The sequence below is a fragment of the Microchirus variegatus genome (genome assembly GCF_963457635.1).
Source record: "Microchirus variegatus genome assembly, chromosome: 2".
Lineage (NCBI taxonomy): Eukaryota > Metazoa > Chordata > Actinopteri > Pleuronectiformes > Soleidae > Microchirus > Microchirus variegatus.
In genome coordinates this window covers 26,304,087-26,326,583 of record NC_139803.1, presented here as the reverse complement: position 1 = coordinate 26,326,583, position 22,497 = coordinate 26,304,087, and the positions used below count along the sequence as shown (strand labels likewise).

The window sequence follows — 22,497 nt, the reverse complement described above, 5'->3', positions numbered from 1 at the left end:
TATCATTAAGCGAAGTAGGAAAAAGCTGCAAAAGCAAGCAGTTTCATCAGCCTATTTTTAGTTTTTATAAACAACCGTGCCCTCTTATCAGGATCATTAGTCAAAAGTCTCCAAAGCTGTGTGTGCGAATCCAGTGTCGTTAAATAAACGGACAAAAATGACAACGTGTGATGGCAAATAGCTGGAAAAAGCTGACCTTTAGAGTGTTTAGAGTAGACGCATGGTGCTATAAGTGAGTGTTATTTCAAAGGCACATGTGGGAGCAGTTTTTTTTCATTTTGCGCAACAGCGTAGCCTCACACTAAACACCACAGTTTACACACTCCACTGAATAGAGTGGCGAAGTGAAAGTTGATTTGCTTCCTCATGCTGCGTTTCTAAACAGCAGTTTCTGACATTGGCTGTTTTCCGTGATGAGATGATGGAGACGTCAAAGCCGGCTGCTTCTCCAGTTAATTTGATCTGTATTCCACACAGGTGTCTCACTGTGTAATTACCTGCAGAGGATCTGCTCTCTGAGCTTGTGCTATCTGACAAGCTGCCAATACAGGTATCGATGTGAAGCTTGTGTTTGAAATCGCGTTTAGGAGGAGAACATATTAGAAATTAGAGATTAGTGGACTTTTTTTTTTTTTGAAAAGTGTGAACATTGTTTTCTTAAGAATGAAGCAATTGTTTCATCTCATCACAAATGTGTTTATATTAACCGTGAATTCCCCAGCTGTGTGTGATGTGAGTTTGCCTTTTAGGTCTGAAAGTAATGTATATTGTGATTTTTCCAGGCCCCAAGTTGGCATATATGGTTCATTTTATCATCCAAGACAAAGAAGAACTTCAAATCTTCATATTTAAAAAACTGAATCCAGCATCAAATTCACTTTGATCAATTATTAATCACTTCATCTTTTTTATAATATTCATATATCCAATTCCTATGCTGTTCCTCAAACATTGCTAGTATTAGGTTTGGGGTTGTTGGTCGGGTAAAAGAAATTAGACATTTAATCACAACAGCATTTAGTAGGATTTATTTGATCTAATGTTCATCTGTAGCGTGAGGAATCATTTTATCAGCTAAACTGATTGGTTCAAATGTAAACAAATAAGTGCCACAGTTGGACCCTTGTGCCTTTTGACTTTAAAGTGATTTTCCTGACCTCAACAATTGCTGAATCCAACAGTCGTATCATATACGTCTTTTGAACAACATGAACAAAAAAATGTTTTCACCTTTTTGTATTTCGTATAGAACCTCTTGGGATAGTGCTTCACAGAGCGTAAAGGCTCTGCGAAACATTCAAACACTCTGACACGTTCGCAGCTGGGAGCTGCCCTAGACGGTCACATCCCTCTACCGTCGGCCACCTGAGCAGTTCCACTGGGGCATCAGGAGCAAAGAAGTCTATAAAAAAAAAGTATCTGTGTAGTTAAAGCTGAGGGAGTCTGTCAGCTGGGATATGGAGGATTATACTCTGCATCAGTCTTTACTGTGGCATCTGCAGGAACAATAGAAAATAAAGTAGAAGGATGGTAAAGGAGTAGAGAAAGTCCATCTATAGAGTATTCCCGTCTGATTTGATTGGTCTTATCCTTTGTTGCACAGCAAAAAAAAATTTTGCTATTTCTTTTATTCCTCATCTCTCCATTTTACTGCTCACACTTATCACATTTAACACTTGCACTGATACACAGTCATTACTGCAAAGTGCTGAGTGACCTTGCACACACTCATTCAGTTCGCTCTTACCGAGGTGGAAGTACAGGGAGTCTTAGTGATGACATTCATCTTACAATGTTGTCAAGTTGTGTGTCCTTGATTGTGATTCATGGCCTCGCGGCAAACATTTGTATATATAGTATGCGTTTTGTCTGCTTTCCCTCACTGCTAAGTTCCGTGCTATCTACAGCAACAACCAGGTCACGTCTGTGGGGGATCAGTGAGACATTTGGTGTATATGAAAGTCTATGCCCAACCCCAGCGGCGCTGATTTTCTTAACTCCTGGTCAATAACGCTCGCCTGGTAGCTGGCTTTAAACTGTGGAATGGATTTCCTGAACGGATCGTGCATCATAACTCCGCGTCTCATTGAGACACGCCTGCGTTCAGGAAATCCATTCCACTTTTTGCAGCCAGCTAGCAGAGCAGTCAGGGAATCGCTTGTGGAGACATCATTTTCAGCAGACAACATTCAAGCACAGGCGGATCGGATCGGAAATCTCTAAATTTGGGTCGGAAATCTGATCCGTGAATTACAACTAGATCGGATCGGCCCCATCCCTAATTATGACCCAACAACCTTAAAACAGCATATGTATCGTAATTTTACTTAAAAGCACAAATGTTTAATGTTGCATTAGACATTTGATACACACAAAAAACACAACTACATTTACTAAATACACAAACTATTGCCAACAAACTAACATGCTGAGCTGAAATGTTCAACATGTTTAACATAACCTGCAGCCTGATAAATATAGCCTCACAAAGCTGCAAGCACAGGTGTATGCTCTCATTTCATTTAATTGGGGTAAAAGCCCACACTGTGTTGCATTTTGCAGCACATTTTTTTTCACGAATAAAGTCATAATATTATGAGAAAAAAAGTCGGAATCTTTTGAAAATAAATTTGTGATATTTCGGGAGTAAAGTCCTAATTATCATTCGAGCGAAATTTCGGATGATGAGCTGCAGCCTGCGTCAAATGGAACGTGGAGCATTTTCGTGAAGTGACACTTTGATTGGGGCTTCACAAATAAAGAAATTCTTAACAGGAAAAGATTGTGAAAGGAGCTGAGTGGGTTTGGAAGAAAGAATCACACAGACTTGGAGGAAATCATCTCTTTTGTGGAAGAGGAGGAAATGGCTAGTAGTGGTCGACTGCAGCGCTATGGTTATATCTGCGGTGTTCTGTTGCTATTGAATAATAATAATACATTAGATAATGATAACAAAGAATCTCATATTATGACTTTGTTCTCTTCAGTTTAGTGCTTTTGTTGAGTGTTAGGAAACAAACAAGCCTGTTGATTTATGTATTTGTTTTCTGATACAAACGTACATACAGTATGAATGACCTTTCTGTTGTTATTTTTGTTGTGTGGCATTTAGTTGTGATCAAGCATTTCTGACATGCCTGTCATTGACAATTACAGCGAGTGGGTGCAAAGGTGACCTACAGTATGAGATTCAAAGGTGCCTGCTTTGGTCAGAGTGGTCTCTCCTTATAGATCTCGAGGTTTAAATTTACATTTTAACCTTGTGACATAGTTTTGTGTTTAATGGAATTGTTTTCTTTGTTAAATCAAGTGTCGACATGTTTTTTTTATCGTCTCAGATGAGACCATTCAACACCCTCGTCCAGTTTATTCAACCAACTGCATCTCATTATGACTCAAGAAGGTAGAAGATTAAAATATGGAAACAATGACTCAGCTTCAGGTAGAGAAGTGTGAGATGCTTTTCTGAGCAAAGCCTTTCGCAAGCTGTAATTGTGCACCCACTTACAAATGTATTGAAAGGACAACAATCAACCGGTCCAATTACCCTTTGGCTATTTTCCATGATTCCTATTTAGAGCAGTGACATGATTGACTTAACCTTTGCCAGAGTGTCCCAAGTTATCAGTCCCTCTGGTGTCTTTGAAGGAAAAAAAAATGCACGGTGGAGGAGCTTAAGTGGACTCGACCTGTCAATTTGAGACGGGTAAGCAATCACTCAAGCAATCAATTTTGATAAAAAACATCAAAGATGATAAATTCTGGTAGTAGGAGGAGGATGGCAGATGCTTCTGAGCCGAGAATCGGATATGGATGATTGCAGCATTTAAAGGCTCCCTGTGGAGGAAGGAGCTGGAGGCCAGTTATATTCTTAAAAGATGTCTTTAATTATGAGCTCTTTGCCATAACAGTGCAGGGATGATGTGTTCTGCACAGTTTCTCTTTTCTGGTGTTGTTAAATGTGAATATGCACGATGGGTTTTGCGATATTCATTAATTGTCCACAGTGGTGTGTTGGTCGTTGACCTCAAGTCTTAATCTTAATGAAACAATGCACAGTTGAAGCTTGAGTGTTGTTATAAAGAAGGAAAAGGTTGAGTCTTTCATAAAGATAAAGACCTTCAGTCGTCTCCAGAGCTTTGAAGCTGCACATGTGGTGTTTATTTTCAATCAAGGCTATTCGACAATTATGCTCGTTCAGCATGTTCCTGAATTTAATTAGCCAACAAAATGAATAACCATGTTGCCGCATGAATCCAGTAACAATATTTTCCATGATTAAGCCAAGGACAAAGGTTCTCATGGATAATGCAGTAGATCCCTCCCACCATTGCTATTTGAATTTTTATTATTTTTTTCAATTTCTATGGCTTTGGTTTGATTGTTTTCCTTTGTTTCCAACTCTGCCCAAATTACACCCACTCCTTATAATGTGATCGGGAAAGTTGTTTGAACTTCTTTAAAGAGCAGTGGGATATTGGATTAGAAAATGCTGACTGCGAGCTTTTGTGAATCTCATTACCAGTGGCTTCTATAGTGTATTGAGACCTTTTGCTGTGCAGGGATAGGTTTTAATTTGCTATAAATCTGATAAAATATCATCCATCATCAATTGTAAAGCCGTAAAATACAACAAAGGTTAAGAATCCCGTTTCATGAAACAATAATCATCCCTTTACCGGATTATCAAAGATGAACATGAACAGTTATAGGCTGTATTAAAAAGATGCACATAATTCTGAGCATCCCATCATTTTACAGGTTTTAACGAAATTGGATGATGCAGCAGGACATAAATCATTCTGTCAGTAAACCGGCTCATAATGACCTTTTAATTACAATAACAAGGAAAGGCCTCATTGTCATATAAGTAATTAAATGAGGAAATGAGTGGCCCTCTCAGCCAATTCGGTGTCAATATTTTGGGTGTCAATATTCTGGTTAAGGACGGTTTTCACACAAATGCTATAATTGACCCGGTTTGGACATCGTCTCTAAACCTTCGCTGAACAGAAAAGTTTGTTTCTGTGCTAATTTGGTTCCTTAGATTGTGTATGTGAAGTAAAAATATTCAATACCTTTTCAGAGTGAAATCCATCAATTCTTTGAAGCTTTTTTTCTGAGCGGCTGTAGCATTGATGTGAATTTGTCAACAACTCGTATATGGGTGATGCAATTGGAAGCAAATGACTTGTTTGGTTTTTCTGTACCATGAAAGCTCTGATGCTGTTTCCCATCTTGTTCATCAGCATTTCTAAATGTATTCTTGGACGAGAGAATCTTTCTGTTTACTTTTCTTAAGGGATAGATCTATTGAAACAACAAGAAGACTCCAATAATTGTCTAAGGCGGTAAATAGCAGTATGTGTTGGCCTGTATGGCATTGTTCTCAAGACTGAAAGATTTAACTTCTGCACTTAAAGACACAAACATTTCTTCCATAAAATGATTTTGTTGGAAATTGTCAACAAACAATCTGTAGTAAAATGACACAAATGATGGAAAGCTTTGCTGCTAATTGCGTTTTTTATTGCAAGTTCTTCTTCCGCAACCTGTTTAATCTCCTACAAAATGCTTGAGCTGCATCGATTTGAAAATGGACAGTTTCCAGTTTGGAAAGTGAAGTATGGAAAGTAGGATGGAGGTAACGGATGAAGCGCATCACATAATAATTATGACTGGGCACTGTGATTAAGAGCTAATGCCATCCAATAGGTAACTGGTTGCAGGTGAATTTCTGATTTCAAAAACTGACATGGGGTTGGTCAAATCGTGAAACCCAATGCTACACAACAGGAGCTTGTTTTGCGACCGGAAGACTACGTCCATTTTCATACACTGTCTATATTGCCATATCTTACAGCAAAAGAAGTGAGTACATGTTGACAATTTAATGGATGAGAAGATGATGATGAAAATGCTCATAGTATGTTACATCATATGTGGATCATTTGCTTCTTAGGCAGCAGCTGTGTTTCCTCGGGTTACATGGTCCAGCTTTGCATTTCTCAATATAAATATTGTAGCAACACCGACTACTTTTAAAATGTTGAAACACGCTCCTGACTCAGTTTGTCAGTGTAGGCTCTCGGTCACCTAAATATGGCACTGTTAAATGTAATTTGATGACCAAACATATATGAGTTGGTATCCTTAGAAATATTCATATGACTACCCAATGTGACCCAGCATATTGAAGGCTTCATGTTGCTGTTGTGACTTGAATTGTACTACGTGTCATGAAGTTACTATTGCAATGGGGGTTGATAAGCTTAGATGTTGGGCCACACAGATAGAGGTGCATACAACACACTGGGTTTCTTATTGTTGCTGTATTTAAAGTCATAAGCCGATCCATTTGGAAAGAGCAGGTTTCCTGCTAAATCAATGTCTGAATTTTCCAAAACAAACATTGGGGATTGTGGTGGCACTTTATTTCATGTTTAATATTATACACAAGGACAATTCCTAAAAAGAAAAAAGAAAACAGCTCTACAATTTAAAAAATAAAAGCCCAATGCTGGCCAAAATGACTGCGTCAGATTTCGGAAAAAATGTAAAAAGATAAATCATATATGATCCATTAATCCTAAATATAATGGATTATTATACAATTATAGCAGTATGTCTTTGAATTGGCTGGTTATAGCTTCGTGGAAAATGCCTCAGCAGAATAGCTAACATTTTTAAAAGAGGTAAAAGACTGTACCACACTCATATTGGGACGAGAAGAAATTCCATGTTTTGATCCGTACCAATATCGGACACAGAATTGGTATTGAGTCATCCTTATTCAGTAGCACCCTCTCAACTAAACAGTTGGAATTCAAGCTAAAAGGGAATCGAGAGGTTTTTTAATTTGATACGGTTGTTAACATGGGTATGTTTTTGGATTCATAATTGGCAGTAAGATACAAAATTGTTGTCATGCTGCCCCAGGAAAAATACATTTCAATCTCATCAAAAAGATTTAAAATGAAAATCTTTGTTTTTATTTCAAGGTTGTTGCACCCTTGTTTTTTCAGGTCTCATTAATCTGCCCTTTTGGTTTTTGTTTGAAAGACCATGCAGTGACCCTACCTTTCTGCCTTCCACATTCTTAAGTCAATAACAATACCTCTTTCCCGCCTGCCATGAGGACCTGGACTCTGCTTTATTAAATAACATACTGTATATGACATATTGCTCTCTCCAGCTTCAAGCGTGTAGAGCTTATTTGTATTTGGGCCCACAAAATGGGACCAAATGGCAGATCTATATCTCTCTCCCTCCTGATTTATATGATATGAAATGAGCCTTTCTCATTACACAGTGGAGACTGTGTTTGAATTACTTTTCTTTTATTGAATTGGATCTGCAAATCTAATACTTGCAAAAGCTGAATAGTAATCAGCAAATGTCCACAGTAGGGAGTGCTGGTATTCTGGATGTCAGCTATAATTTGTTTTGGAGCATTAGGAAATATTTGATGCTCCAAAGAGGAATTTATTTCACCTCAGGGAAGGCCTTTGCAAAGAAGGCGGCTGGTTTATCGTTTATCTTCGGGCAAATCTGTATGTGCAAGCATGATGTATGCTGTTGCACTTCCATTCACCCTCTCACAGTTCACTTATTAGATATCATATTGCATGGTTCTAAAAGGATTTTCACTCCAGCTGAAGGAAGCACCTTCACACATGTGCATTAACAATATATTAGCGTCATGTAAATAAACAAGGCTGAGAGCATTAAGGCCAAATATGCTGAGTTCACAGTTTTGCTCATTGATTTGTGTTTACATCCAAGAGATTCCATTTCAGTGAAGCATCAGTGAAGAAATCCCACGAGCATTTAGGCAGTATTAAACAAGCAACTCATTTCACACAAATATCTTAGGTTCAAATACATATCAAATGTCTTTTCTGCCACATACTAGTTCTACCTTATCTGGCGTGTTTGCTCAAAAACAACACATAGCCTTGGGACATAAATACTGGAATAAGGTGTTGAAGTAAGACATTGATAGAATTAGTGTTGGCCTCCTGCCCCGCTGGCTCTTTTAGTGATTAGCTCAGATTTAATTTTGCCAAAAGGCCTCGGCTGTGACTGACCGACATTATGACCTTCTGTAAATGAACTGTGTGTATATGTACTGTATACCGGTATGTCAGAAGACCCTTTAGAAAATAGGAGACTCTACATTCCAAACTGAAAGAGCACTAACATTGACTCACCGGATATCAATAGAGCCATTTTTTAAGTAATTGGATTTCTGCACGAACAAGATGCAATAACACTCGTACACAATAATTGTACAAGATGAATTGATAGGTTGAGGTGTAGATTGTGTACTTCAACTGATCTGTTTAACTCTCACATGACAATGAAATTGCTTTTCTTGTGATAGAGTGTAAATCCTGATTTTGAGGATAACATAATCAGTTGAGATCTGCAGAAGACATTAACAAATGGCAACCATTCTCTGGTGTGAGGGCGACAGCGAACATGTCAAAATTTAATGTATTTGAATAATCATAGATTTAATACATCAGTCCCGTCAGAAAGAAATTGCAAAAGTGTCAGATGATGGTATATTAATGCGACATTTTGCATGCAAATCTTGCTGCGGGTCAAGTCGTCTAACTTGGTAAAATATTGAGTTTTACAGTTTAAATTCTCTGCCACGATCAGTTACTTCTGAACTCGGAAACACTTTGAAACATCAAACAGAGATTGGGGGGGGGGCAGTCTTGGTGCTTCATAGACACCAAGACTTGAAAAAAGTCTTGGTGTCTATGAAGTAATGATGGAACCAAAAAATGTAATTAAAACTTGAATTGAATTGAAGAAAGTTCTTGAAGCCTAAAATCAGATCAAAGACTGTCAGAAACTTTTCTAACAAATGCTGCTTTTGTCGTCCATACCTGACTGATGTCTACATAATCTTGCCCTTACATGGACAGCAGCGGTGGACACAGTGCAGCCATGCGATGAACTCGATACCCAGAGATTGGTGTTTGATTGTTGCATTGCCAGCAGACTTTATTAGGAGTGAGCTGAGACTTACTGTAGATTAAATCAGTTTTGAGTTTGGTTCATGTTGTTTTCGGTTTGTCAGGATGAAGATTGGACGTTATATTTCTGTTTCAAATGTTACAAATGAGAAATATTTATGTGACACCAATGTACATGGTCAGTTGATTATACTATGCCGTCTATTTGGGATTAATCATCTTTCTAGTGTCATGGGAACTGAAGAATGAATGGGAAGGTGCCTTGGAAATATTTTCAAACACAAAGATTATACTTTTTTTAATATCTAAAGGTCATGGCACTCTGGTCAATTACACTAATTCAGTCATTAAATGTGACACAAAATGATCTTCAGCTCACCGTTGAAGCTGAAGAGGCTCACACTGGGTGCTGCTGCCTGTAATTCTATCATGTCAACCTTAAGGTAAGATAAGTTGTGCTCCGTTGGAGTAGTGGCCTACTTTTTGCAAGCCCCGCCTCCTTGGTGCCATGGTGCTAAAGGGACAGAGATGAGCTGAAGTGAAAACACGAAAAACATACCCACAAGCAGTAGCTCTTGATGGAAGACGCACAGTGCTGCTAACATGCACACAATGTAGCAGCTATTTCAGTCGGAAATAAAAGCTTATAATAGCTCAGGGAAGGACAGACAGTGGGAATCGAGTGCAGTATCTGACACATTTTATAAATGCTTGAAATTAGAAACAGTTTTAGTTTAGTTTTCACAGAAATTAAACAGATTTTCCCCATCATATATTCATTTAATTAATATCGTGTGAGTCTTAAACCAAGTGTGAGGCTTTTTCCCCTTACACTATTAAATGCATTGATATTATTTGGTCCCCCAGGTCAGTCTCACTTTATGTACAAACACCCTCATACCCTCAAACAACGATGGGCCAGACTTCACCTGAGATTTATTGATTTCAAACAGCCATGCATGGTCAACGGAAGACATTCTGGATTGCACATGTAATAGATATATCAAATATTTATTAGCCACTTTTTCCAGTTCCAATTGATCCAATTGATTTAGGTTTTGCCCTTTAGCTTGACTTAACCTTTGAGATAAATGACTGCCAACGTACATAAAACACTATACTCGGGGTGTTACATTCGCACATTCCTTTTTTCAAGTGTTGTGGTTTTTGGCTTTGTCAGCTCATTGATATAGAAGATATCACGTAGTAGACCATTTTTTGTTGACATCAAAGCTTTGACCACTCTCCTTGGTGATTATGTTTTGCTGAGGTGTTTTTCTTTGTTTGTAACCCTCACAGGGTTTCATTCTCTTGTGTTTCTGCAGGGTTAAAAAACAGCCAAGTCTGCTTTGTTACTCAGACGTGGCAATAAATTACATTTGTGATGAGCTGTTCTTTCAGCCACAACCTGCCATTATCACGCTGTCACTCAACAAAGAATGTTGTATTATTTTTTTTCAAAGAAGGCAAAAGTACGGCATGACTATTTCTTGAGTTTGCACGTGATTGCCGAACCTGTAACTTGTAAAGTGTCTATATGTTGCAGAGTCCTCCTGCTTTTTATTCTTGATTCTCCAGGACAACAACACACATTGAGGTAAATGGCCGCTGAAGCCAATCCTAACTGACAGAGAAAAAGGCAGGTTAACACCCTGGACAGGTCACCAGTCCATTGCAGGGCAAACATGCAGAGACGGACAACCATTCAGTCTCACATTCACACCTACGGTCGACTTAGAGTTAACTTCTGCATGCAAGACAACATCACTCATTGAGTGATCATTGAGCATCATGTCGCTCACTGTTTTTGTTTTGTTAGAAATGACCCTTTGTTGCTGACATGTTAGTTCAACTTTTTACCAGCTGTCATGCTTTCAATTCTATTAGTAACGGTAGTGCAGATTGTTTGATTTTGCTCTATCATTCAGCGTATGCACGACATCGCAAACTCATTTTGCTGTAAAATCCGCTGAAGCTCGCTATTCTGTCTGTCCTTGAGCTCAAATGAATGTCTCAGTAGTCCAGTAACACCGATAAATATAAGGACAGCTTGCTGTCAAGACTAATATATCTTGGTAACAAAAGCAACATCTGGAGGTGTTCCCTCTAAGCCCAGGTGTGTGCCAGACGGATGAGAGCTTTCCCCGAGTCCCATCATTGTCTAAATCTCTGTTATTGTTTCATTACAGAAGGTGATAAGAGCCTGGCCTTAGGCTGACAGCAAGACAGACAGAGTCAACCGTGTTTTGCCATGTCTGAGCCAAGAACCTTTAACCAACAAACCGCTCCGTGTCTGTGCTGCAATAACCAGCAATAGATGCTGCTGTGAGGGTGAAAAAGAATGAGAGAGAGCAGATCAGAGCAGATTTGTACTTGGAAACTTTTCTGCCTGCTGAAAAGATATTTCACAAGAGTTTGAAACAAAACATTGTGATTTAGGACGAGGCCGGTCAAGCTGCCTTCATCCTCAAACTGAGAATTTATGAAGTAGTAATGCCGTGCTGCTTTTAAATCACAACACGCAGGCGCCGTTCATCAGTAAGTTCAAACATGTTGTTTTTTTTAACTTTTGTGCTTAAAAGTGACACAAATTTATCACATAAGGCAACAGCAGACCTGCATCTCATGTGTCCCAGTGATCATTTTTTAGTAGAAGCTGTAAAATGGTAAACATATTCTTAAGAAACAGTATCTTAGTCTTAAGGGAGTGTATATTTGATGAGGTGTTTGTGGCTGTGATTAGTTTTTCCCTCTGTCCCTGCTGGCAGCCATATTGTCAATAAGAGCAATTCTCCTGCTTCCAGGCAGGTCAATGAAAGAGGTAAGATGTGTCAATACCACATACAACAACACGTGTAAAATATTTGTTAATTTGACACAGTTAATATCTGCTATAGACTAATGTCATGTCAGCAATATTATTGCAAACTTTGTTCTGCCGATTGTTTTCCCCACATGATCGTGCAAACTCGACATTCTCACGTAATAATCTTTCTCCGGCTCAGTCGTCTCCCACGGAGCCGTTGCATCCCACTCACAGCCGGCTTTGCTGCTGGACTGCTGTAGTGTTGCCAGAAGAAGGTGCAGATTAATGAGGCCTTTTTAACAGTCTCTGTTCTATGATGTAATGGTAACCACTTCTCTTTATAGCCCGGGGGTTTATAGAGTCCTCTTACAACCCCCATTGGCGTTAAGGTTTGCTCGTTTTAATGGCGTGAAGTGAAGCGCTGCGATTATTTGCACCTGCAGTCTCTGCATTTTAAATTAGTTCTGATGTGATTGACAAATGGTTTCCAGCACCTGCTGGTTCGTCTGAACTACTGCAACTGCCATCAAACTACACTAAATTGTATTTATAATAGCCATGGCTATCATAGCTCACAGCTGTGAGAAGGCAATACGTACATCATTAAGCCCCTTTATAGCAGTGACAGTGTTATGTTTGACTGTGTGTTCAAAGAGTCGACACCTGATGAAATATTAAAGTATACAGTGTCATGAGGTCGCACAGTCACCCTATCACGCTCAGAGCCTGCTGACCTACAGTTTGTCAGGAGACTTGTTAATAAGTCATGTAACCCAGTGCACTTCTTCTTCATGACTTGAAGTGATAATGAACTTGGTAAACATGCTGAAACACTAGCAATGGCACTGTGAGCTCATTACGATAGCATTTACATCCACTAACGTGCACTGAATCAAGAAAATTGTTGACACACTTAAAAAAAAATACACCAGAATGGATAAAGTTCACCCAAACCTTAACTTGCTAACTTTAGTTAGAATTAACTTCATTAAATCGTGTGTGTTTTCACCCATTCCTTTTTTCAGTGTAGCTACAGTAAAACTCTGCAGTGCTTATTTTTGAGCTACTATCCATCAATTGTTGATCGTTTTATTTCAGCGTAGCATGAATACAAAAATAACAGCAAAGCAGTTGATGCAGATGTTGCAGATGACCTACGTAGAGAAGTACTGTGTTGTTGTCCTTGGGAACCAAATATATGAAGTAGTATTATGTGTAAATGAAATGATACTATACAAAAAAAAACACTCTTGCATGTGTTTTTTTTCCCCAGAAATGTACTGAGGCTGTTAGTCGTCATGGGTAAAACCTAATGCTGTATTTCTCAGGTTACCCTCAGATTGCCCACAAGCGCGGGGTGAGAGCTCGACTCATGAGGCTCTTTCCATGCTCCACATCCAAAAAGTCATCCTCCAGTAATCAAAGCAAGTGGCTCTTCCAAGGCTCTCATACTCACTCTTGTCTCTTTCTGTGACACTTCTTTTTCTTTGGTTTCTTCTCAAATATACTATCTCTGCTTTTCCTTCCTGTTGCACTTCCCTGTATGGGAGAGACACAATATATATATATATATATATATATATATAAGATTTAGTCACATGCATGAGTCGTGAGCATTTTGGGTTTGTCACATCTCGCACAACATTTGCTCTCGTCGTTGCAAAAGTGAACAGCATTTTTTAATGTGTGAAACGATGTCGTGTAAAAGACTTGCGTAATTCTTTGTCTCCACTTTCACTATACCCTGATGAAGTATTTTTACCTTCCTCTACTAAGGTCGACACAAAATACTATATGTGCGTTATTTTCATCACATTCATTTGGTGAAAGCCTTGTTTATTCATGTTGTATTCAGGTAGATAAACGTGACTTTCCAACTGCCCAAATACGAGACACGTGGAATAATAATGACGATGAATCCAATACATGGAGTGCAAAGTATGCGGTCAAAAAGCTCTTTTACGGTACATAACCTATGAATGCAAATAAAAAAGGTCCTAATATAATAAACTGGTTTGTTTTTATTGGGAAGGTCGAGTAGAATTTTTCGCCATGTTCTGGCAAAATGTGACATTTTGGATGAATACCTTTTTTTTTATGTGATGTGTCAAACTTCAGCTTCAGAGATGCTAATTTGCAACAAACCATGCATGTCTTCATATCTGACCTTCTTCCTCTTCCTCCTCCTCTCCAGACAGTGTTGAGGATGAGCTTGAACTGTCTACAGTCCGCCATCGCCCCGAGGGCCTGCAGCAGCTTGAAGCTCAGACGCGCTTCTCCCGCCAGGAACTACAGATCCTTTACCGGGGCTTCAAGAATGTAAGTTACACAGCGCCGTGCGGCCTCAGCACCATAATGTGCAGCTCTGTAATGCTGTGTTCATCTGTCCCTGTCTGTTGGACATCAAAAAAAAAACTTTTATAGCCCTCTGTAGATGGCAGCGTTGTTTTTGCTTTGGGTTCCTCAAAAATAATACTTCCACGCCTGTTCAGCGATAAGAATAACCAATCATTTAAACAATAGCGTTTTGCTGACTCGTCTGTATCTTGCGCAAAATGTTATCCAGGAAAAATTGTGTTTACCTCAGCAAGTTGGAGTTCGTCTACATTGTTAGCTGTGCAGGGGGCAATTAGGTCGTATTGTATGTCAACGTGATTCAGGAAAATTGGTGATGAGCAATCCAGTTCACGCTCCTGGGAGGCAGCACGTATAAAACCACCCTACTTCATTGTCACCTATAGCGTGAGCTGTAATGAGATGACCCTAATTGTCTGGCAATGAAAGAGTATAGCATAGCACGAGTCCTGTGATAATGAAATTCCCATGAGGCTTCAGTTTCCTGTTGATCCCGTAACTGTGCTTCTTCGGCCAAGTCCCTGCAAAGCCTGCCCATTAGTCTGCTTCCACTTGAGACGAGAAGTAAGAGGTAAGAAGTGCACTAATGAGGCCTTTTAAATGTGTGCCACACATCTTGCCTGTCGTCCTGTAACAATGAGGGAGTGGATAGTTCATATGTTTATCGGCCACAAAAAAAGCGATTTTTACTTTGTATTTTTTAGTGTGGTGTGGCTCTCGGGTATCACTTTGGTTCAGACAGAAATTCTACTAAATGGATTTCAGTGAAACTCCCTACAGACATTGATGGCCCCGAGAAGATGAAGCCTAATGACTGTGGCGATGTCCACACTTTTTCTGTAGTGCCACCACCAGGTCAGACAAATCTTAAAAGTTTGCAAGGAAGTTTACATTAATTCCACTTCCCCCCAAACTAACTTCGGTGAGCACTCGATAACTATCCATCCATCCATTATCTACCGATTTATCCTCCACTGGAGGGTCGCGGGGGGTGCTGTGCCTATCTTAGCTGACAGGGCGATAGGCGGGGGACACCCTGGACAGTTCGCCAGTCCATCGCATGGCCACATATAGAGACAAACAACCATTCACTCACACTCTCACGCCCTACGGTCAATTTAGAATGACCAATTCACCCAATCGCTCGTTAACTAATATTGCATTTTTATTCATATTTCTCTTGTGTAATTAGACTGATGTTGTTGAAACAGAAGTCTAAATTGGACAAAGGAAGATTAATGGCAACTTCATAGTTTCTGTCCATCACTAACTCCATAGTGTAGTTAATTTATTTTAACCACCAGGGTCAAACAGCTCCTTAACCCAGTGACATTGGCCAAATAAAGACAAGCTTTTAAGGCCAGCCAGACTAATTGAAGCTGGCATGGTTCCAGTGATGAGAAATCTGGCCCCTTGTCCTTCGTGTCAAGGAATTTTAAGCCAAATGCATCTAAAGCAGGTGGCAGGATGAGGTAGTTTGCCTTGACAACAAGCTTGATGGGTCATTTGTTTGTAGAGTTTTGTCAGATGTGTGTTCTGAAAAGCTGAAAAAAAAAACCAGGTGGAATTCAAGCAAAGGTCAAATCAAAGAGCGAATCCATTGTTTCATAAATTCCTTGACCCGACACTTGAGAAAATAACACAGTATTGTCTCCATGTCTGGCTAAATCTGCTGGGCTTTGACAGTTCACAGTGTGGGGCAATTCCTCAGGCATTAGATTAAGATCTCACAGTTTCTGTCAGTAATAATGTCTCTGTTCACAGGTTTATTTCATTCCCCGTGTCACTTACTGTTGCATCGCTTCAGGAGTCTCGGAAAGGAATTTCACGTCTGGCTGGTTTTGCTTTTCACAGATTGTATTTGTGATTTTGTTTTCACGGGTGAGCTAATTCGAGAAGCATAACAAATGAATACAAATATATTTCCTGTCCTTTCAATGAGATTAGCTGTGGATAAAATGGAACGCCATCCAAGGACAGGAGGGAAACTACAACTTAATTTCTTATCGCTGTGGAACACGCCACTTAATTCATAATAACAAATTCCAACAAAATGATATCGCTACGAACTTAACATTTTAAATAAAGCAATTAAAATGTCCTTAATTTGACTTATTTTTCATCTGTGACATGCTTCACTGATGCAGAAAGAAAATCTTTTCAGAAATGTTGAAATTATTGATCTGTGTAAAGAACATTATGGCTGACTGAGGTTGTGGCTTTTAGCTTTTAATTACCCTGATGTGACCTTAAATATTTCACCCAACCTTAGCTAGAGGTGTTCTACGTGATGTCTATCACAAGGGGAAATTATTATTATGTCACCATAAAGCTGAAAGGAAAAGGTCAAATTCAACTCGATGAATTCTATCATCAGTGATTGTGAAACCTGGTTTAACAGTTTTAATATTTTCCTTCGTGTTTGTGTTGAAGAGTGAGCAAGGTTAAAAGAAGACATAGTTGAAACACAGCCACTTGTTTATTGCTGTCCCACTTAATCACTATGTTATGAGGGCTGACAGCTGTAATAGCCCATCTGTGTACAAAGACACACACACTTACACGTCGTAGAGGCAGATAAAATGATGTTTTTGAAATGACCCTCTCCTCACTTTATGTGCTTCCTTGCATCGCGTTGTCTTTTACGACTGCATTCGTGTGTAATGTAAACGATGTCATAATAATCGGGGAGAGATTTGTCTTTTTATCGGATATAGTTTGATATCCTCATTTGATAAGATATCTACACACAACAGAACTGCAGATACCTCTTACAGGGATTGCTATCACTCTAATATGTTTCTTAAAGATTAATTGAATTGAATATATTGTTTATTTATCATGGACGGTGAGGGCAGTGAGACACAGTGGACATTAAGTGTGTCTGATGTACTGCACATAAAGTATATAGCAATATGCTAGTTGGCCGTACTTTTCAGAAATAGAGAGCATCACATGTCCAGTAAAAATGACAATAATATAAGACTGTATAAACACCAAATATATAAGACCATTTCTCACCTAATACAATGTAAAAAATGCACACACTCACTCATACACTTTATAACGGTCTGGTTTGCATCTACTTGCAAACTTGGTTTGCTTTCAACCAGAAGAATAGTCCACTACATTTGTCTGCTCTGAAGAAGAGGTTACCCACTTGGATTTTAGAATTAGAATAAAATTAGAATGAACCCGTCCTTATTTCACACACCAGTCTAGAACACACTCAAGCAATGGGGGAATTGGGTGTCTTGCTCAGGAGCACGTCAGCCCTTGACCCATTTTGGGATCTGAACTCACCACTCTCCGGTTGCAAGTCCAATTCCTTTTCATTCTGTGTCTTTAACTTCCCTGAAGGTCCTGACCTCATATAACCTTCATAATAATGCAGGCGATTCTGAGAGGCAACAATTTTAGTCTAAAGCATGAGGTGCATGTGTAAAGTATTACGATATGATTTTAGTTCTGTTGATACTCTCTATTCCTTATCAACATCCTCTGCCATAGAAGTGGTTTTATTTTCCTCTTGTTTACACGTCGTCTATATGGATGGACATTTTCCCCGTTTACTCGATTCACGTGTGCTTTGCACAGCCTGACACATCACAGAAAATCAACCTGCGAAACGTAACCACCTTAATCACCATGCTGATCTGAGCAAGGTCATCCATTATGTCTGTGGATGGCACTCGTCTTTGCAAATACACAAAGCATGTTTCTTGGAAGTGCTCCATCAGAGTATAAAGAGTAATGCTGCCAGGAAACCGTAAGTGAGTGACTTTGAATGGCTTTGTAGAAGATAAATATCTTTTAGCCTTGAGCGGGTTAGAGATTTTAATACCGCCAAATTGAACTTGGGTCCCAAACTCACATCAGTTCAATTCGATTCTGAATGATTTTGTTCCATAATTCAATGTACATCATATAGTTTTTTCAGCATTTATTCTTGGAAGTTAAATTATAAACACATTTCTCAGAGGATCTCTTTTTCACAGCAAAAGCAAAACTACTCAAATATGAAATCTTTTTTCTCAGCATTATGTGCAAAAAAAGCAATGCAAGAACAATAAGAAATTTGCAAGACTTAGAAGAGCGTCGTCTTTCTTTCTGCATATTTAAAAATTCATCTGCACTGTTTGTGTTGACAAAATACCAGTCAGCTGGCTATCTAACATTAGCTCGGCAGCAGGGACAGACTGGATGGTGTAAAATCCACTCACTCCCTGTTCAGTCGACTTCCGGGCTCACATCTTGCAGTGTCAACAAACAAACACAAACAGAGCTCGCGTCAGTTTGCAGGGATTTGCCGTAAGATGGACAAAAAGAAGAAGAAGATCACTAAAAAGTGGCATGTAGCTAACATTTCAAATAACTTTTATGTGATTAAATGTTATTTGTGATGCAAAGTCGGTGCAGTTGTACACCTCTACTTCATCTATGTTCGTTCGTTTTAAAAATACTTGAATTCACATCAGTTTCTTTCCCATTATATACAAATATGCAAATTTATGTTCTTGAATTTCATCACATTTTAGCCTCTGGACTAAAGATGTCTGCTTCTGAAATGTTGGTCACACTTCTTTAAGCCGATTGACACAAAAGACCTTAATGTGGAGGGAAGCTTTAATAAAGATGATGAATCACGTATAGCTGCAATTCTACTTTGTCTTGCAGGAATGCCCCAGTGGAGTTGTCAACGAAGACACTTTCAAAGACATCTACTCACAGTTCTTCCCACAAGGAGGTTTGTGCCCACTGCTTTGTGTGTTTTCTTTTTCCATCTTGTGTAGCCGAGTTCTTTTCCTCTCTGGTGTGTTGTACTTAAAAAGACAGTGTTTCACTTTGTGTTTACAAAAATTGCTCCCCTAACATCTGAAGTACCTATAGTGAAAGTTCTATCTAAGAACACAAGAGAAGAGCATCATGTTTTTATAAAGCAAAGACTGTCTCACTGCCACTTATCATCATTATGCAAAGATTTCACCCAAGGAGTCAGAGAGAGAAAACATTCAGAGGCTTTGATATATCTGTTCAGGCATGGAGGCAGACCAGTACCAAGTAATGGTTCACCACACTCTCATCATGATAAAAAAAAAAAAAAAGAGATGCAACTGCTGTGTAGTGGGCCATTGTAAAAATGTAATGGATTTCATTTCTTTGTTTTCCCCATAGATGCTTCAACATATGCACATTTCCTCTTCAATGCATTTGATACAGATCACAACGGCTCTGTAAGTTTTGAGGTGAGAGTCCGTTTGTTTCATTTTTTCTGTCTAAATGTTTGATGACCGGGTGCTACGATGAATGTGCGTTATTGAAAAGAATCCAGGACAATGTCTACCGTAGTTGGCATATGAGTCACACTCTAATGTCTGTCGTATTTCAACATAATTAAAAATGAGGTAAATTCTATCTGGCGTTCCACATCAAGTGTGGCATTTTTCAAAAATTTCGACTCAACAAGCTCCTCAGGCTTTTCCACTGGAGCATTATGTAACCTGCACCCTCTATAAGTTATCAACATGTAATGAATATTTATGAAAGGCATATATTTGTTTATAAGGACAGAGACGCTATCATTAGTCCCAACCAATGTTTGTTCAAATGTCAGGGGATTCTCTGAGGGCAAACCCAGATTATGAGACGGCTAATAATTTAAATAATGAGTGATTATAATTTCAAGTGTGTGCACTCATGCTGTTTCATCATTTGGCTCTAATTAATACTTAGTATCATCGCAAAAAGTATGATGTATGCAATCAGCTGATATTCCTCATGTGTTTATAAAGGATAGTGTTATCTATCTATAAATTCCAGGAACGTCTGTCTGTGTGTGTGTTCTTGTACTTGCGGCATACTGAGGACCAGTGAGGGTTTTTAACCAAGAAAGTGAGGTCATTTTTACGAGGACATTTTGGCCGGTCCTCACTTTGTTTTCATTGAAATCACTTCCTTACATTGTAAACATGCTATACTCAAAATTGAGGTCCTCGATTTCGTACAAAAACCCGTTTTCCAGCCCTGGTGTTTCTCACACATTTTGCTCTGGGGCTCCACCTGCAGGCATTTTATGTTACTGCACCCAGTAGTTCTTTATAGATGTCATCCATAAAGTAGATATTTGTAATTGTGTTGATTTATAAAGTGGAAGTGCTGGTCCTCACTTTGTCAGCACTTTTACCCGGTCCTCAGTATGCTGTAAGTACAAGAATGTGTGTGTGTGTTATATAAGTGCAGTACCAAGTTTGACGTTGTTTGGAGTAAGTCATGCAAAATATATCGTTTAAATATATCGGTAAAAAAAAAAAAACACACACAATGGCTTTAGCTGCTCTACCAATAAGGGGCTGCACGGCAGACAAGGCGCCGTGAAACTGAAGCAGGTGACGGTCAACAATGGGCACACACCAAACTCCACTAGTCCCTTATAACACAACCCATAGTTACTGACTTGGTTCATTGCATAGGTTTTCACATGTCCCTTTATGGACAAACTGCTCTATTTGTATTTATGTGTATGTTTTATAAACATGTCGGTGCTTCTTGTTTTTCCGCTGCAGGATTTCGTTATGGGCCTTTCTATCCTTTTGCGAGGCACAGTCCAGGAAAAACTCAACTGGGCTTTCAACCTGTACGATATCAATAAAGACGGATACATCACTAAGGAGGTATGTGTCCTTCACTGCTGTAAATGATGGAAGGCTATGAGGAAAACCGTTCAAATACATACAGTTCGGATTTTGAAGCTTCAACTTTGTCATAATAAACCAGCTCAACTCGCCAGATATAGAATATTAAATATCGATACCAGATTCTGCAGCAATGATGGCAGTTGTGAGTGAGCATGGTAACACACAAAAAAACATTCAAATTATGAATACATAATTCTTGATTATTTTGGGAATACATTTTGTACAGTTTTTGCTGGTGATGAATCCAATTTCACAGACAAGAAATTAATGGATTAAACCTATGCTGCTCTAATGCCTAAAAATTAATATTTAGACATTTCTCTAAACGATCCACAAACATCTCTGCGAATATTTATTATTAGAAATACACACACTTGTTAAAAGCTGTTATGTGATGTCCTATTTTTTTTTTTTTTTTTTTTTTTTTAACATATCCTGTTGTTCCATTTTAATCCCCTCGCCACCATGTTTTATTTATTTATATTCCTTTATTTGCTATTGCAAGACGTTGTATCCTTGGTTTCATTTATCATTTGCTTGTATTTATACTGACAGTTAGTGTATTTTGTGTACTTTCTGTCCCAGAGTGTCCCGTTTGTGTGTTTTTAAGGTACTAAATACATAAAACAATAATATGATGTGACGGAATTACGTTTCAAACATAATATAAGGGACAGGGAAAAGAATTAAAGTTGAAAAACGTGAAGTTCAGCATTGGAAAACGTGAAATTGCCAGAGAAGGCCGTCGCACCACATTCACCGACATCAAAACAATTTGAATGACAGGATGTAAGTGTTTCTTGTATAATTTGGCTGCTCTGGCCATTTTCTGCGTGTCACAGGAGATGCTGGACATCATGAAGGCCATCTACGACATGATGGGGAAATGCACATACCCTGTCCTCAGGGAGGAGACGCCTCGTCAGCACGTAGAGGTCTTCTTTCAGGCGAGTCTGACGTCGGCAGTGTTCACAGCTCTCTGTCCAGTCACAGGCAAAAAAAAAGGCTTAAGCAGTGTTTTTGTTTCTCCTTCTTTCTCCTTCCTTGTGCCTCCAACAGAAGATGGATAAGAATAAAGACGGCGTGGTAACCATAGACGAGTTCATCGACTGCTGCCAAAATGTGAGCCGAACACTTTGACACGTACGCTCGGAATGCTGCTGCGTTTACTCATCACGTCACGTTTTTTTCTTTTTCTTCTGTCTGCAGGATGAAAACATCATGAGATCAATGCACCTCTTTGAGAGCATTCTTTGACTTTTGAGTCGAGTTGGAGTCTTCGGAAGAGAACGTCAACTTAAGCTCGGCCCAATAACCGACTTGGATTCGTACTGTGTACAGTGTGCTATGCAGACTTTTGATCGTAGATGAATATATTGTTCGTGACCACAGGTCGGAGAAGGCAGCACGGTGTGAACACTCTGGAATTAGTCACATTTTAAACATTGTATTGATCAAGGAATTTCTGACCAAGACAGAACAACGTTTTTTCTGCAGCTGTTAATGTTTTGCTTCTTTTTATTTATTTATGAAAACATCTTAACTTCAAGGTCCACTTCCAGCAAGTATCTCTGGAGTGTCTTTCTGTTTTTCTGTTTCGCCCTTCACTGTTATAAACACACTTGAAATGGGAGTTTTCAGACGAAAC

The 22,497-nt window shown here is 39.0% G+C and overlaps 1 protein-coding gene across 4 annotated transcripts in view; it reads left to right on the top strand.

Annotated features, from left to right (window-relative positions):
- kcnip4a (potassium voltage-gated channel interacting protein 4a) overlaps positions 1-22,106 on the top strand; it is a gene marked incomplete at both ends in the record, with an annotated part of 123,011 nt that extends 100,905 nt beyond the window's left edge. For 3 of the 4 annotated variants that reach the window (XM_083902999.1, XM_083903001.1, XM_083903002.1), the window contains 7 exons: positions 13,994-14,118; positions 18,832-18,901; positions 19,330-19,400; positions 20,718-20,825; positions 21,692-21,796; positions 21,909-21,971; positions 22,059-22,106. In XM_083902999.1, the coding sequence (XP_083759125.1) occupies positions 13,994-14,118; positions 18,832-18,901; positions 19,330-19,400; positions 20,718-20,825; positions 21,692-21,796; positions 21,909-21,971; positions 22,059-22,106 (590 nt within the window). Of the gene's footprint in view, positions 1-13,127; positions 13,228-13,993; positions 14,119-18,831; positions 18,902-19,329; positions 19,401-20,717; positions 20,826-21,691; positions 21,797-21,908; positions 21,972-22,058 lie in introns of all 4 variants that reach the window. The other variant, XM_083903000.1, reaches the window with a different exon arrangement.
- Positions 22,107-22,497: the final 391 nt, after the last annotated feature.